The sequence below is a fragment of the Mastigoproctus giganteus genome, chromosome 2 (genome assembly GCF_048544385.1).
Source record: "Mastigoproctus giganteus isolate SK-2022 chromosome 2, ASM4854438v1, whole genome shotgun sequence".
NCBI lineage: Eukaryota > Metazoa > Arthropoda > Arachnida > Uropygi > Thelyphonidae > Mastigoproctus > Mastigoproctus giganteus.
Genome location: NC_143576.1, coordinates 50305001 through 50320494, shown reverse-complemented (window position 1 = coordinate 50320494; position 15494 = coordinate 50305001). Strand labels below are relative to the sequence as shown.

Below are 15494 nucleotides of genomic sequence, written 5' to 3'. Positions count from 1 at the left end.
GTGTTGCCAATCTTTATCAGTGGTGGTCTGTGGACATCCAGTTTTCCCTTTAGGAGTATGGAATTTGTTTTTTCAGTGAAATTTGGAGTAGGTACAGCCCATTCCTGGAGGATTTGCAGGGCACGGTTTGCCAATTTTTCTAGTTGTGATCTAGAGTTTACTTCTATTGTCAGGATGAGGTCATCTGCAAAAGGCCTGAGACTGGACCCCTTCCAGGTCCTTGTGTAGGAATTCATCCAGCACGAGGTTCCAGATCGTTGAACCCAGGGCTGAGCCCTGCAGGCAGCCTCTGAAGACTTTCTTTTTTATTTCTTTATAGGAGATGTTGACCTCTATTGTTCTATTGGTGAGGTAGCTCTGGATCACTTTGAACAGGTTTCCAAGTACCCTTGCCTCCCAGAGCTGACCCAGGCCGCTCGACCACCACAAGGTGTCAAACGACCCAGCAAAATCGATGAAGATGGCCAGTAAGTATTTTCTTTCAGTTTCTTGCGCTTATGTGATTAAGCTTTGGAGGGCATCAACGGTGGATTGACCTTGTTTGAACCCGTACTGGTTGGGTGAGGGTAGATTTTCCAGTTGATAGCGGTGGTGGATTCTTGAGAGGAGCTGTTGTTCACAAGGTTTACTCAGGAAGGTAAGGAGAGCAATTGGTCTATAAGAGGATGGTTGTTCTGGCGGTTTGTTTGGGCTTTTCCCTATTAGCTTGACATTTGCCATTTTCCAGTCATGCGGGTAGGATTCCTCTGTGAGGCACAGGTTGAAGAGTTTAAGCAGTGGGTCAGGTTCTGTTTCTGTGACTTTCTTAATAATTTCTGGCTCCAGGAGGTCTGGACACAGACCTCTTTTTGTTGTTATTCGCCAAGCAGCCAGAAGGAGCTCCTCCCTGGTGAACTGTGGCTGTTCAGCTTGTGTTTGGTAATTTTCGTTGTTTGTACATGTCTGGAGTTGTTCCTCTGTTTGCAGATCCACACAAGGGTAGCAGGCTACATCTAAGATATTTTTTATTGATTCTTCCCATGAGTGGGTAGGAGTTCCTTGTGGCGTGGTTGTTACAACCTCTCCCCTGGGGAGTTTATTCGTGACATCTTTGTACACGACACCCCAGGGGTCGGTGTTCCCAGTCTTGGTCACCAGCCTTTCCCAGGATTCTCTTTTGTTCTTTTATATGAGGGCAGTGTGGGAGTTCCATGCCTCTGTATAGGTTTCCAAGTGCATCCACCTCCTGTGCAGGCCATGACTTCCTAACCCTTTAGAAGTTTTTCCTTTTGTTCTGTACCTCCCTGTGCAGTTGTTGTAACTCATGGCTCCACCACAGCATGGCTCCTGGTTTGGGCCATTTTCTTTTGATCGCAGTGTTGGCAACATATGTGATTATTGCCGTGATTGTCCTTTGTAGGTCATCAGGGTTTCTGGCAGTGTTGAGATCTTGTGCTCTTCTGTTCTTGTTTGCTGTCAGGGTTTCTTGGAAGAGATCCCAGTTTGCAGTGCATAGCGGTGGGACATTTGTCCTGTAGTCGGTTGTTGAGATAGATTTCTGTTATGCTGAAAGGTCAGGACCCTGTGGTCTGAAGTGGTCCAGGCGTCCTGGACCATCCAGTCAGAGATGTTGCCTGTGATATTTCTTTTGGCAAGGGAGACATCGATTGTTGCTTCTCATCTAAGGTTTCAAAATGTTGAGAGCTGGTTTGATCTGTTCAGGACGGCGATGGAAGCACTAGCAATGAAAAATCCTCTATAAGTTGCCCATTCCTGGTGCCCTGCCTGCCTGGGGTTGGGCTGAAGATAACGTCAGTCATATGGTCCAGGTATCTGGTGGCTGTGGTGTTGTCCTCACCAGGTCTGCAGTACAGGGAGATGATGTAGAAGGCTCCTACTGTGGTGATTGCTTGGGAGCTGCCCAGGCCATGCACACGTGAGAGATTTTGGTGGCGGTTATGACAGAGTTTCTAATGAGGATTGCAGCCCATGGAATAGTTTCTTCTGTCTGAATTATTTTAAAATTTAGGGGATACCCTCTAACAAGTTTGGAATGGATGTATGGTTCTTGAAGGATGATGATGTCAGCATTTCTTTCCTCGGCTTTAAACCTAACCTGATCGGTTATGGCCCTTGCTCTTTGTGCGTTGAGTTGAATGAATTTGACTTTCGTTGTGTTATATTGTTTAGGGTGTGCTGCCATAGTCGATTCTGGTTTGATTCAAGCTCTTGATTTTTATGTAGATGGGACATTTGTTGTCTCTTAATGAGTGTACCACATCAAGTTTTTGGCTTTTGCAGTTGGCACATATTGGTTTTCTTCTTTCTTTCTTTGGGTAGTCCTTGTAATCACTCTATGTTACCAGGCAGTACTATGTGGTAGATGAGAGAGGTCCTTTAGGCACTTCAGATCATAGCTTGGTGATTGTCTCTTCTCCAATGGAGGCCTTATCTCATGGCTTTTCTCAACCTTGTATTGTTTGGTATTACAAGAATGCAAAATGGGATGACCTGCAAAATTTCTTTTCTTTTTTTCCTTGGTTGGATTACTGTTTCAAAACTTCTGGTGTCAGGGAAATTATTCTTGCAAGAATGGAATCCTTTATCCCACACTCCACTTTAAAATCTCATCCTTTATCTAAATCTTGGTTTTCAAATAAATGTGCTAAGGCTGTTCAGGAGAAGAATGTTGCATATCCTAATTGGCTTGTTTCTAATTCTTCAGTTTAATTTTCTAATTACACCAAAGCTCGCACCAATTGTAAAGCAGATATTAATCAGTCCAAACTAGAGTTTCAACAGGTTAAGAGTAGAAACTTGGTTCTTGCCATAATGGTAGCCGAGCATTCTGGTCTCTTGCCAAAGCTATTGGCCGCAACTTTTGCCCATATCTGTTCCCACCTCTGTCCAAACCAGATGGTTCTGTTTTCACTTCAGCCAAGGAGAAAACTGACCTGCTAGCATCCCATTTTAATTCCAACTCATGTATTAATGATCTTGGTAAAACACCTCCCACCATTCCCAACACGCTCCATTCAATACTTCCTGTGGTCTGCCGTCCAAAGGATGTCAGAAGGATTTTGACGAATCTTGATGCTAAGAAAGCTCTAGGTCCCGATGGTATTTCTCCACTTGTTCACAAAACCTGTGCTCCTGAACTTACTCCTATTCTTTTCCGACTTTTTTCACTTTCTCATTCCAAAGGTGTTTTTCCTTCTGCTTGGAAATTTGTTCATATCCAGCCAGTTCCTAAAAAGGGTGACAAATCCCTCCCATCCAATTATCGTCCCATTGCAATTACTTCTACTCTCTCTAAAGTAATGGAGAAATCACTTAACCACCAACTCTTAAACTACCTAGAAACCTTCCATCTGATCAATGATCGCCAGTATGAATTCCGTCAGTGTCGATCCACTGGTGATATTCTGGCTTATGTTACCCATTTATGGACTAATTCAATGGAAATGTTCAGTGAAACACAAGTAGTTGCTCTTGACGTCTCAAAGGCTTTCGATTGTGTTTGGCATAAAGGTCTTGTAAAGAAGCTTCCATCTTATGGTTTGCCAACTGTTTTTAGTAATTGGTTATCCAGTTTTCTCTCTGATCGCTCACTCAGGGTGATGGTAGATGGCTCTCTGTCTTCTAACTTCTTCGCTAATGTTGGTGTCCCCCAAGGTTCAGTTCTTTCCCCCACTCTTTTCCTCTTGTATATTAATGACCTTCTTCCATTGACTGGAAATCCTATCCATAGTTTTACCAATGATAGCACATTGTATCCACTTTCCATTTTGAGAGCCGACCGGGCTAGCCGAGTGGGTAAAGTACCTGCCTGGCAACCCAAAGGTCGCGGGTTCGATTCCCGCCTCGGGCTTGGATCAAAGTACTGCAAAAACCTTGGGAGGTGCAATATGGCCACAGAAGCCGATGCGCCAACTAAGAAAAAAAAAAAAAAAAAAAAATTTCCATTTTGAGAAACCTTGCCCTGCTCAATCAGCTTCAGCTTCTCGAAAATTTGCTGCCGATTCCTTATATGCCGATCTTCGGGTAATTCTCCAGTGGGGCAAAGACAACTTAGTTGATTTCAACCCTACTAAAACTCAATCTTGTCTTATATCTTGCAAAAAGGATTCTTCTGCTCCTATACTTATCTTTAGTGACACTCCGATTCCTAGGCAAAATGATATATCTCTTTTGGGGATTACCCTGACTTCTAATCTCTCTTGGCACAAGCACATTACAAATATTGCTTCCTCTGCATCGAAAAAACTTGGCTTTCTCTTTCGCTCTCGGCGTTACTTTTCTTCCAAACAGCTGCTCACTCTGTATAAATTGGAAATCTGCCCTGCAGTGGAATATTGTTCCCACATCTGGGGTGGTGGCCCAAAAACCTCTCTCAGGCTTCTTGATTCCATTAAGAAGAGGGGAGTTAGGTTAATTAATGATTGATCTCTAACAGAGTCTCTCCGCTCACTGTCTCATAGACATACTGTTTCCGCTGCATGCCTCTTCTACAGATACTTCCATGGGCACTGTTCTTGTGAATTGGCTTCTATAATTCCCGTTCTCTCTTTCAACATAGTCCGAACCCATGCCACCACCAGCCATTTGCTGTCCAACTTCAAACTCACAGAACCAACTTTTCATCTTCCTCGTTTATTCATTCAACTGCCGTTTTCTGGAACAATCTTCCTTCATACGTATTTCCTGAAAATTACAGTCTACAGAAGCTCTAGTCCAACGTCAACAAATATCTTCTTTCGTCTTCTCAACCTCCAACACAAACATGGTACTAAGTACTATAGGTTCTAATACCTCTCGTGTTTGGGGTTTACATAAAAAAAAAAAAAAAAAAAAACATGGCCTTTTTCGGCAGAATGGTCAATGTCTAGATAGTTTGGCTACATGTATGAGTGGCGTGGCCAAATTTGCAACACCTATAACATTTGGAGACCGCAATGTGTTCGTGGAATCTGTGGCTGCTCCAGTTTACAAAGATCCTTGTTTGCTTGGCCAGGACTTTCCATGCCACAGGGCTGAGTTCCAAAACCCCATTCTTAGTTTCCTGCCATGGGTTTGATCGCATATTTCGGTGTTACCAGTTCTTTCATGTTGCAGTTTGAGAGGGACCGCTGCAGGTGTCTGAAGTATATCTCAGAGGTCAGTTCTTCTGGCATAATGACATATTTCGGGTCGTAGATTTTGATAGAGGGTCCTTTTTTCTTTGGTTCTTCTGCCTTCAGTCCTTTGGTTGTTATTTTAGGGTTAGTCGTGACTGGCTAGCCTCCTCAGTGGTTTCCATTTCTATGACTATTCATGGATTCCTCATTTTTTTGATTGTTTTTATTCTCGTCGATTTCAGGTCATCGCATAGTTCTTGTATGAAGTGAGTTTTTATACTTTCGCTGGAGATGGTGTCAGCAGGAGTGAGCGGGCTCAGCACAACTATATTGGGAGTTTGCAGTAGAGTTTTCCTGTTTGCTGGTTGGTTCTTGGTTTGTGTGTTGTCAAGTGCACTGGGGAGTTTTCTCAGTGTTTCTGCATGTGGCGGGGGCACGTTGTTGCGTTTGTTTTGCACCACATTCAATATATGCTTGGAGCTTAGCTGTTGCTTTTTCGCTTTCAATGTACGTCTCAGTTAAGAGTGTGTCGAGTTTGTTTCAGAGATTGACTATTTGCCCTCTGAGCCCTGCGGTTACTCTGTTGATGTCTTCTTTGAACAGAGTTTCAAGGGTAGCTTTAAAAATCATCGCCCTTTCGGGATCAGTGCCCTCCGGCAGTGAGGGGTCCAGAGAAGGTTCTGGTTGTTTTCCTTTGCTGGCATCTCTCTGGCTTGTCTGGTTGTCTTAGATTTCTTTTGGTTCAGTTTGTGAGCGCGTCTCCCACTCCAACTTGCGCCGTTTGCTTTTTATTTTTCCTTTTGGCTAGGAGGTTCAGCCTCAGATCTTCAGGGTCCCCCTGGCTATCTGTGGGTGTCCGCTCATTGTTGGAAGGTGCATCCGTAGCCAGATGGGCAAGAGCAGCAGTGCGTAGCACACACTTCTTGATTAGTCCGGGGTTCGAGCCGCTGCAGGATGAAGGCCTCTATAGCAACTTTCCAGTTCCTTCTGTTTTGAGCACTGGCAATCCATTTACTACCCAAAAACTCATGAATTTCATCTATCCATCTCCACCTTTGTCTTCCAGGTTTTCTTCTAGCTCCTCTTGGGTACCATTCTGTTATTTTCTTAGTCCATCTGTCATCATGTCTTCGAGCGATGTGTCCTGCCCAAGACCACTTTAGTTCTTTAGTTTTGATAAGAATGTCCTTTACTTGAGTTTGCTGCCTAATCCATGTGTTTCTCTTCTTATCTAACAGTCTGATTCCCAATATAATTTGTTCCATTCTTCGCTGTGTAGTTCTCAGCTTCTCTTCCATTCTTTTGTTGAGTGCCCAAGTTTCACTTCCATAAGTCATAGTGGGGAGTATACATTGATTCATTACTTTAGTTTCAGACAAACTGGGATATTGCTCTTCAGTATGTGACTATATTTCCTGAATGCTATCCATCCAAAATTTATTCTTCTCTTGACTTCCAGCCATTTATCATTATTACAGCTAATAACTTGTCCCAGATAAGTATATGACTCCATCTTTTCAATTACTGCTCCTTCAATCATTATTTCCCTTTCCGTGGAATACTTGTTCATCATTACTTTTGTTTTAGACATATTCATCTTTAGTCCAAAATCCTTACTAACTGTGCATAACTGATTAAGATTTTCCTCTAATTCTTTGGGATCGTGGCTTATGACCACAATGTCATCTGCAAATCATAAATGGTTTAGGTACTCTCTGTTCGCATTGACTCCTTTCTGCGACCAGTCTAATCTTCTGAAAGCTTCCTCAAAGGCAGCAGTAAACAGCTTTGGAGATATTGTGTCTCCTTGTCGAACACCTTTCTCAATTTTAAATTTGCTACTGTCTTTGTCTAGTCCAATTAAAGCAGGTAGCACTCTCATATATTTTCTTCAAAATCATAATATATGGGGTATCTATGCCTTGTCTTTCCAGTGCCCGAAACATTGCCTTATGCTGTATGGAGTCAAATGCCTTTTCATAATCCACAAATGCCAGGCATAATTGTGTTTTATATTCATTTGCTTTCTCCATTAGCTGTGATATTACGTGAAGGTGATCCATAGTTGAGAATCCTGTCCTAAAGCCAGCTTGCTCTTTCGGTTGATTCTCATCAAATATTCTTTCTAATCTGTTAGTAATGACCCTTGTGAACAACTTGTAGATGTGGGATAACAAGCTAATTGGTCTATAATTTCCAATTTCTGATTTATCTCCTTTCTTATGCAGCAAAACTATGATTGCATTATTCCACTGCTTAGGCGTCACATCTTTTCTAATGCACTTTGTGAAGAGCCTTGCCAGTTTTTGTGTTATGTCTCTTCCTCCCAATTTTAACAACTCTACAGTAACTACATCTTCCCCCGGGGCTTTCCGATTCTTCATTTTCTTCCATGCATGTTCTACCTCATCAGGAAGAATATCGGGTAAGTCGTATGTATTGCTACTTTGCAATCCATCTTCCCCACTGCTGGTATCATTCCCTCGCTCCTTGTATAATTCTCTATAGTAGTCTTCTGCTATTGGAATTATGCCTTCTCTGCTGTTTATAAGTACACCATCGCTATTCTTCAGTTTCAGTATCATTTGTCTTTCTGTATTACTGCTCATGGCTGCTGATTTAAATCCTTTGTTTTCCCTTAATGCTTTTTCTACTTTTCTTGTGTTAAATCTTCTTATATCCTCTCTGAGTCTCTTTCTAATGGCTTTGCATAACTCAGTGTACTCAATTTTCTCCCTGTCAGTGTTTTTCTTGCTCTTCATTTGTTGCCTTCGGTTCATCATTATAAGTGTTTCTTGACTAATTTTTTCTTCTTTGGATTTCTGTTTCCCTATAGGTTTCTTGGGCTTTATTACTTTCAGAAAGTTGTAATATTCCTCGTCGATATCTTGGTTTTTTCTCCTCCTCTGTTATCTCAAAGACCTTTGTATTATTTACTCGAGTCAATTTTTTCCTTTCCATTCCTACATCTATATCAAATGTACATCTTACCATTCTGTGATCACTTCCAACATTTACCTTATTCAGGACGGTAACATCATTCACAATATATCTTCTGTTAGTGAGGATGAAGTCGATTTCATTAGTTGTTAATCCATTTGGACTCTTCCATGTCCACTTTCTGTTTACCCTTTTCTTGAAAAAATTGTTCATTACTGACAGTCCTTGAGATTCTGCAAATTCCACAAGTCTTTCACTTCTTTTATTTCTTTCACCAATTCCAAAATTTCCTACAGTTCCTCTTTCTGTGCTGTTTTGCCTTTTTCCAACCTTAGCATTGAAGTCCTCCATAATAATAGTGTAGTGGGTTTTGTGTTCATCTAGAAAACTCAATCTCGGTGTACATTTCTTCAACCTCTTCATCATCATGGCTCGATGTTGGTGCATAAATCATTATAATCTTTAGCTTGTACGTCTTGACACCCTTGGTGATGTTCTTTTGAATTCCAAAATGTTGTTTTTAAAATCTTTATGGACCAGAAACCCAACTCCACCTTCACTCCTTTCACTGTTTCCATTGGTGTACAGCAGATTTCCAACATTTACCTTATTCAGGACGGTAACATCATTCACAATATATCTTGTGTTAGTGAGGATGAAGTCGATTTCATTAGTTGTTAATCCATTTGGACTCTTCCATGTCCACTTATAAGTTTATCAAGTAAACTTATAAGTGATTCATTTCTTCTTCTTGTTTCAGCCAAACCAATGATATTCCAATTCACATTTTCTAATTCCTTTTCCGGCTCTAATATCCTGTCTTCACCGATGAGAGATCATACGTTATAACAGGCCAAGTTCAGTTTCCGTGCATGGTCGTACCCAGAGATTCTTAGCACCCTCTGCTTCCACTCTGATCCTCTCTCGCTGCCATAAGAGGGAGAGTGAAAGCTGCTGGGGACTGAGGGCCATTTGTATTGTTGTGCTCTCATATGCTGGAGGGTTTGGTCTTTTCCTCTTCACGCTGACCAGGCGTCTTGAAGAGAACCACTCTGCACGTTTGTTGCCACCTAAGTGACATTTTAGGGCTTAACATCGAGAAGGTGTGCATGAGTGGATTTTAGGGAGGCAGGCCAACCGGACTTCTCCTAAATCTTCCGTAATAGAGAGATATTGGATCCATCAGTGGTTTAGGCTGAGTGTCTGATAACACACAATATACCTGTTCCCCTCGAGCCAGTCACCACCAAATATGGAGGATGCGAAAAGGTCAGGAAATGACCACCGCATATCCCCGGAGCAATATGCCTTAGTTGCTAATGCTCCTAAAAATCGACACAACAAGCAACTACATTGTCCGAGTCCAGGTGTTGGATTTCAGACTGCCTGCTGGAGCTTTCCTGTGGTTGATCTTGGGTTGGTTTGTTCATTTCGAATTTATGAGTATCTGGATAATCGGGTAGTGAATTCCCCCTTCTTGTAGGGGTGTAAATCTGAGTGGAAACAGGTGTCACACAAGTCCATACAATGATTTGCTGGGGCACACTCTATTAGGGTTTTGGGCTACCCCCCCCCCCCCCAAAGTCACTTTGGGAGGGGGGATTCGTAAGAAATAATGAGATCTTCCACAAGCTGCCTGTAGTTGCCAGCTTTAACATTTCCTAGAAAATCAGGCGAAACATTTCAAAGGGCTTTACACGCTGATTTCTCGCTATCAATAAGAGCACATTTGAACTGTTCATCTTTGCAAAGTTGCCTTATTTGAGCACCAATGAAAATGCCTGCCTTAATCTTTTCTGTACTGAGTCTTCGGAATTTCTCTTGCAGGCATGTGAATGCAGGACTGCTCACTTCCAAAGCCTTCACAAAATTTTTCATGAGCCCCAGTTTGCTGTGGAGTGGTGGAAGCAAAACTTTATTTGGACCTACCAGAGGCTCAAATGCTACATTCTTCATTCCAAGAGTTAATGATTTTCGTTGATTTTTGTAGTGCACATTCTTGGCACAATTATCCCATTTACAGAGAAAGCAATAATACATAGTGTAACCCTTTTGTAGCCCTAATAAAATTTCAATTTCCTTTAAATCACCACATATCTGCCACTCATACTTCTGATAGTGTGCACCTAGAGGATGTTCTCCATGTTTGTGTGTGTGTTTCTTTTTTGTGGATGGCATACGCAAGAGGTATTGAACGCAGCATATTTCCATTGTGCATTAACACAGCCTTAAGGCTAACCTTGGAAGTGTCTATAAATAGTCGCCATTCTTCAAGAACGTGTCTCATGTTCATTGCTGCCATTAGACTATCAACATCTTCACAAACAGTGAGTTCACCTTCTGTGTGATAGAATTTATCATAGTCTATTTCGAGTATGAAATGTTGTCGCTTTCACAGAATGATCTAGAAGATTCCACTGTTGTAGCCTCAAGGCCAAAAGCTCTAACTTGAGGTTATTAAGCTCACTTTCTGTGATTTTATGTGGTTCAGAAGGATAAAGGTTTGGACAAAATGATAGATCCTTTGACTAGACGGCTGCTGTACTTCTTCGTATATATCAAGTTGACGTTCAGCAATCTTAACCTTCATTAGAGTGTACAGAAAAATGGTCAGGTAGTAAAAACGGTCAGGTAGTTCAGGTAGTACCTCACTGTGAGGCACGGGACGAATTGCAGATGGTAATTTGTCCCGTGGCTGTGTCACTGTCCACTTTTTCTTCATTGTCATCCCTGTTCTAATAGGATGCACCATACAGAAGTAATAATCTGTGACATGATTTGTTGGATCCCTCAATATCATGGGCACTGTAAAAGGTATAAAACGTTCCTTTCAATTCACTCATGTGTTAAGTTTTGATGAACAGGTAGCGCAGTATACGTGTGGAGCTCAGTTCTTGTCCTGGTCATCTACTTTACACCAAAGTACAAGAAGTAGGCCTTTTGTATGGTTCAAGTTAAGGAACACTTTCTTGAAGTTAATGTAACAGAAGTTATCCAGACTATTCGCACAATTACAGGGCATATGAATTTTACACAACACAACACAAATACTGTGAAAAAAGTAGCAATCTCACAAAGAACAACCGTTAACCTGAGGACAAATCACCTAGTACCCAGCTGCATTCGAGGATTACTGCAACAAAGTCGAAGACGCATTTGAGGCAACAACTTATCACATGATGCAGGGCAAGGCAACAGTTGCCGATAAGTTGCCAATGCGCGATAAGAGCATGATGATACTGAAACTGTGGTAAAGTGTAAAGTGTGTTTAGGGTCTAACGGCACCAGGGGTTTCCCCCATCTCCATGTAGTCTACATTGTCGTGTGTTACAGAACACTGTAAAGGCCAGAGATTTAAAGGTGTATGGATACTGTTGGATGTAGTGTCGTGTACCTTTGTTCATCTGGCCATTTAGCCGCTGGACCCCTACTGAGGACCAACCTTGCCCACACTTAGCCCCGTGGAGGCAAGCCAGGTACACCAGTATTTTTAAATAAGTACTCTGGCAGGTCCTGCCACCTAATTTCCTGGGATTTCAGTGGCTAGGACCCGAAAAAAAAAAAAAAAAAATGGGGGGGGGGGTGCACGCTAGAGTTTGGGTCAGGCCAAAGGAGTTTTAAGTTATACAGTGTTGGAATTAAGAATTTTGGGTGTAGGGCTAGGATAATTTTGACATGGGATGAACGCTAGTTGGAAAGCTAGAGGGGGGGGAGACTAAAGGCTGGGGGGTGAGAGACAGAAGTATAGGGTCGATAGAGTACATGACCCCAAAATCAGTGAGGCAGGCCCATGCCACACCAGAAGGAAAGACGAGGCGGCGGGGAGGAGACAAGGGAACCTTCACCTTCTCTCCGCCAGGACAGGGGAGAAACAGGGCCATGCAAGGGAGCACGGTTCAGGATCACCACGTGGCATTGGCAGCAATGCTGCAGGAAGTCATAATTGGCAGAGTCCAGTCCGAGGAGGTCAAATTCAAGTAGTGCCATCCTGGGACAGACAGGTCCCATCCAGGTGGTGAAGTCATTTCAGTATTGAGTTAACTTGGTGGGAGGCGAAGCCGGAGCGGCAGTCATGGTAGATGGAGGCGATGTTGAGACTGCATTGTAAAGGCACAATTATTGTGCAGGTTGAAAGTCTTCACGGGGATTTCAGTATGCTGAAGCCAGTAGTGGTCTTGACACATGGCTGATTAGGCCGCTTCATTGTCTGGTTGGGTCTGATTCTGTGGTTGTGGTAGGGTTTTCCGCCTCATAAAGAGGCCCTGAGCAAAGTTCGAAAAGGCTGTGTAGGTATGGTGGTCTTCCAGGAGATGTTGCTCCTGATCTCTCGGGATGAAATGAATTTGTGTGATGAGAGAAGATCTGAGGTCATCATATAGTAGGCAGTCATGCATCAAGTGGTCCCAGGTTTCCTGAGCACAACAGGTGCAAAGGGGGTTGTCGAAAAGTCCAAGAAGGTTCAGTTTGCTGCGAAAGGCACCATACCCTGTAAGGAGGTACGTGGTTAGAAGGCCTGGGGAGAACCAGGATGGTGATTTGGAATATATTTTGCATATGTCCGGTATAAATTTGCGGGTGATGGCCCCTTTGGTGGATTCGGACCATCTAGCTTGCCAGGTCTGTTGTAAGTAGGTTAGGAGTCTGCTTTTTTCACTGGAATAAGTGTTAGCAGGATATTTCACTGGAATAAGTGTTAGCGTGGTAAAATCAATAAAGGTGGTAGACTTTCCTCTGCTGAGCTGATACAGCATCCCTACATGGGCCACCTCAAGGTCTAGGGGCAGTACACCGGCGAGGACCTGTAGAGCGTGCGTGCTGGAGGTGCAACATACTGTGGGGTTGCCATGCATTTTACCAAGAGCAGTAGTTGATAATGTAGAGTAACTCGCTAATATGAAACCCAACTGTAATTCAAAAACAAGAGCCAATCGACAAATTTTAATATGATTTTCGTATTAAGCAGCATAAAATTAGTCAAGATTAGGTATTTTTGTTTTCGTAACATTTTACGTGTTGATCAGTGTAAGTTGTGTGCAGTTTTTTTTTTCACTAAGAACACACGCTGCTCAGTAATTATACACTATTTTTGCTAACAGAATTTTCTAAATACATAGTAGTACTAACTAGTAATAAACATTTTATATTTTATGTGTATAATGAAACTGAACTTAGCAACATCAGTCTAATAGATCAAAATTTCAAAGCAAAAACTGTTGTCTTTTTCAAAGATTCTGTATATATATATATATATATATATATATATATGTGCATGCAGCACACATACACAACTGCATTCAAATTTCATTTTAGAGGAAAATAGCATATATTAATAAGGCGTTTACGCCTTATTAATATATGCTATTTTCCTCTTATTAAACATCAATGCCTTATTAAACATCAATGTGTGGTCCACAGTTTCATTAGTTTGATCACCCCACATACATATTGTATATCATGATTATTTCAAGAAACAACAAATATACCAAATGATCAGTTCAACAATTGAAAAATGTAAAATTACTGTGTAGCACAAAAATAAATTAGTTTCATATAAGTTTCTTATTGAATTGAAAAAAATAAAACTGATACACCTACAATCAAATATATAGAAAAATTAATGTTTTCTCCTACCTGAAGAATATTTTCTACATCTAAACCAACAAGACTTCTGTGAAGAGTCTTATTTAAAACATAACCCTTCCCATGCTCCGTTTCCCAATGTATTCTTTCTAGCTGTGCATTCAAAGGATCTTGTTTTTGTTTTTTAATAGGTTTTCTTTTCTTATTCACACTGTCAGACCTTGCAAGATGTTTAATACTTTCTTTCATTTCAGGTGTAAGCTTTCTTTTACGTGTGCTTCTTCTTAGAGAAGACACTGCTGTCTTCGAAGAATAAATAGAAATATCCTCACTTCCTTCTGAATGTCTTTTAAACATTGGTTCACAAACATTGGTTCTAGCTGATTCAATGGTTTCTAGTTTATCTATGTTAACATTATAAATCTGTTCTTTGGAAGTAAGTATAATTGGCTTATCATTAACTTCTTTCACTTGTGGCAAATGTTTTGAATAATTCTGATCATTCTCAATTTCCTGAATTGATCTTCTTACAGTTTCACTGTGATTATAACCTTCGGTAATAATCTGTACACTATTTAGAGCATCATCTGTATTATAATTTTTGAATTTACTTCTCTGTTCAAATTTATCAAGACAGTTATTTTCTAATAATTTAAAATTCAAAGTTTCTTTTGCACAGATAGTATTCTGAGAAGAGTTCTGTTTCCTTAACTGCAATTCAGATGAGTTATTAATTTCAACATTGTGAAATATAAGAGATTGAGTAGAAACTTCTTTTATATCACTTAATTCATATACCTTATCCTCAGTTTTTAAAGGAGAAATTACTTTCACAGCGTCAGTTTTACTGTGATGATGATTTGCATCAAGGGAGTCAGATATAATCTCAACAGGCAAATCACAAGAAATTATGTTCGATTTTGTGAATTGCAAGTCACTAGATTCAAATGCTTTATCTACAATTTGTAATTTCCTATTTTCAGCTGCAAAATCACTTTTGTTAATTTGAGTTTCTTTTGATAAAAAAAAAGGTTCCTTCACTTCTTTTCCAGCATTCATGGTACTAAATAAAACCGGCATAACTGAATGATGTTCATTTTCTGAAGAAATCTTATATCTGTCACCCTTGTTTTCTGAAACAGTTAATATCCAAGTTCCTGAAGAGTTTGGTGAAACAGTTTCTTCAGGTTCTGCAGTTAGTAAAATTCTGTGTGGATCTTTTTCTCTTGTAGCTGCTACTGTCTGGAGCTTTTTATGCATGACTGCATTACAAAAAGAACATTTTGAGACATACCTGGAAAAGAAAAATCGGTATTAAAAACAGTACTTAAGATATTAAAACTTAATAAAGAAAAATATCAGTGCACTGTAGAAATTAATTTTAAAAATAATTTTCTGTTCATATACCATATAAAAAAACCATATTTTAATATATGCCCTTCAACACATTAAACACACTGAAATCTGCATGTCGTGTCATATCACACTGTTTATTCTGCTAAGCTCTGTGAGATGGCATATACTTCCAATTGTTCATTATATCACATTTAAAGTAGATGGCCTGGAGAATCAAAAGATGATTTTACGCTGAAGTTATGTGAAAGAAATTTTTGAAATTTCTAAAAATCTTTATATGTTCACCAGCTAAATATATTCAGATTATCATTGTATTCAAGCAAACTTTTAGAGTGAATAATTTTTAAAATAATAAATGTTCACCCAGACACAGTCACTGTATAATATCGTTGGCATTCTATCAAAACCTCGTATTTGAAAATGACTACTTTTCAGAAGAACCATAACATACAAGGTTTTGATGGTCACAATATGCAGCCAATGACATACGAGGTTTCTGCATTGTCTTTAAACACTTGTTTT

The 15494-nt window shown here is 40.6% G+C and overlaps 1 protein-coding gene across 1 annotated transcript in view; it reads right to left on the bottom strand.

Moving 5' to 3' along the window:
- mute (gon-4 like protein muscle wasted) overlaps positions 1 to 14359 on the bottom strand; it is a 1102179-nt gene extending 1087820 nt beyond the window's left edge. Inside the window, exons 1-2 of the mRNA XM_090389940.1 lie at positions 14329 to 14359; positions 13668 to 14203 (exon numbers count right to left, since the gene is read on the bottom strand). Coding sequence (XP_090246066.1) covers positions 13668 to 14203; positions 14329 to 14359 — 567 coding nt within the window. The remainder of the gene's footprint in view (positions 1 to 13667; positions 14204 to 14328) is intronic.
- Positions 14360 to 15494: the final 1135 nt, after the last annotated feature.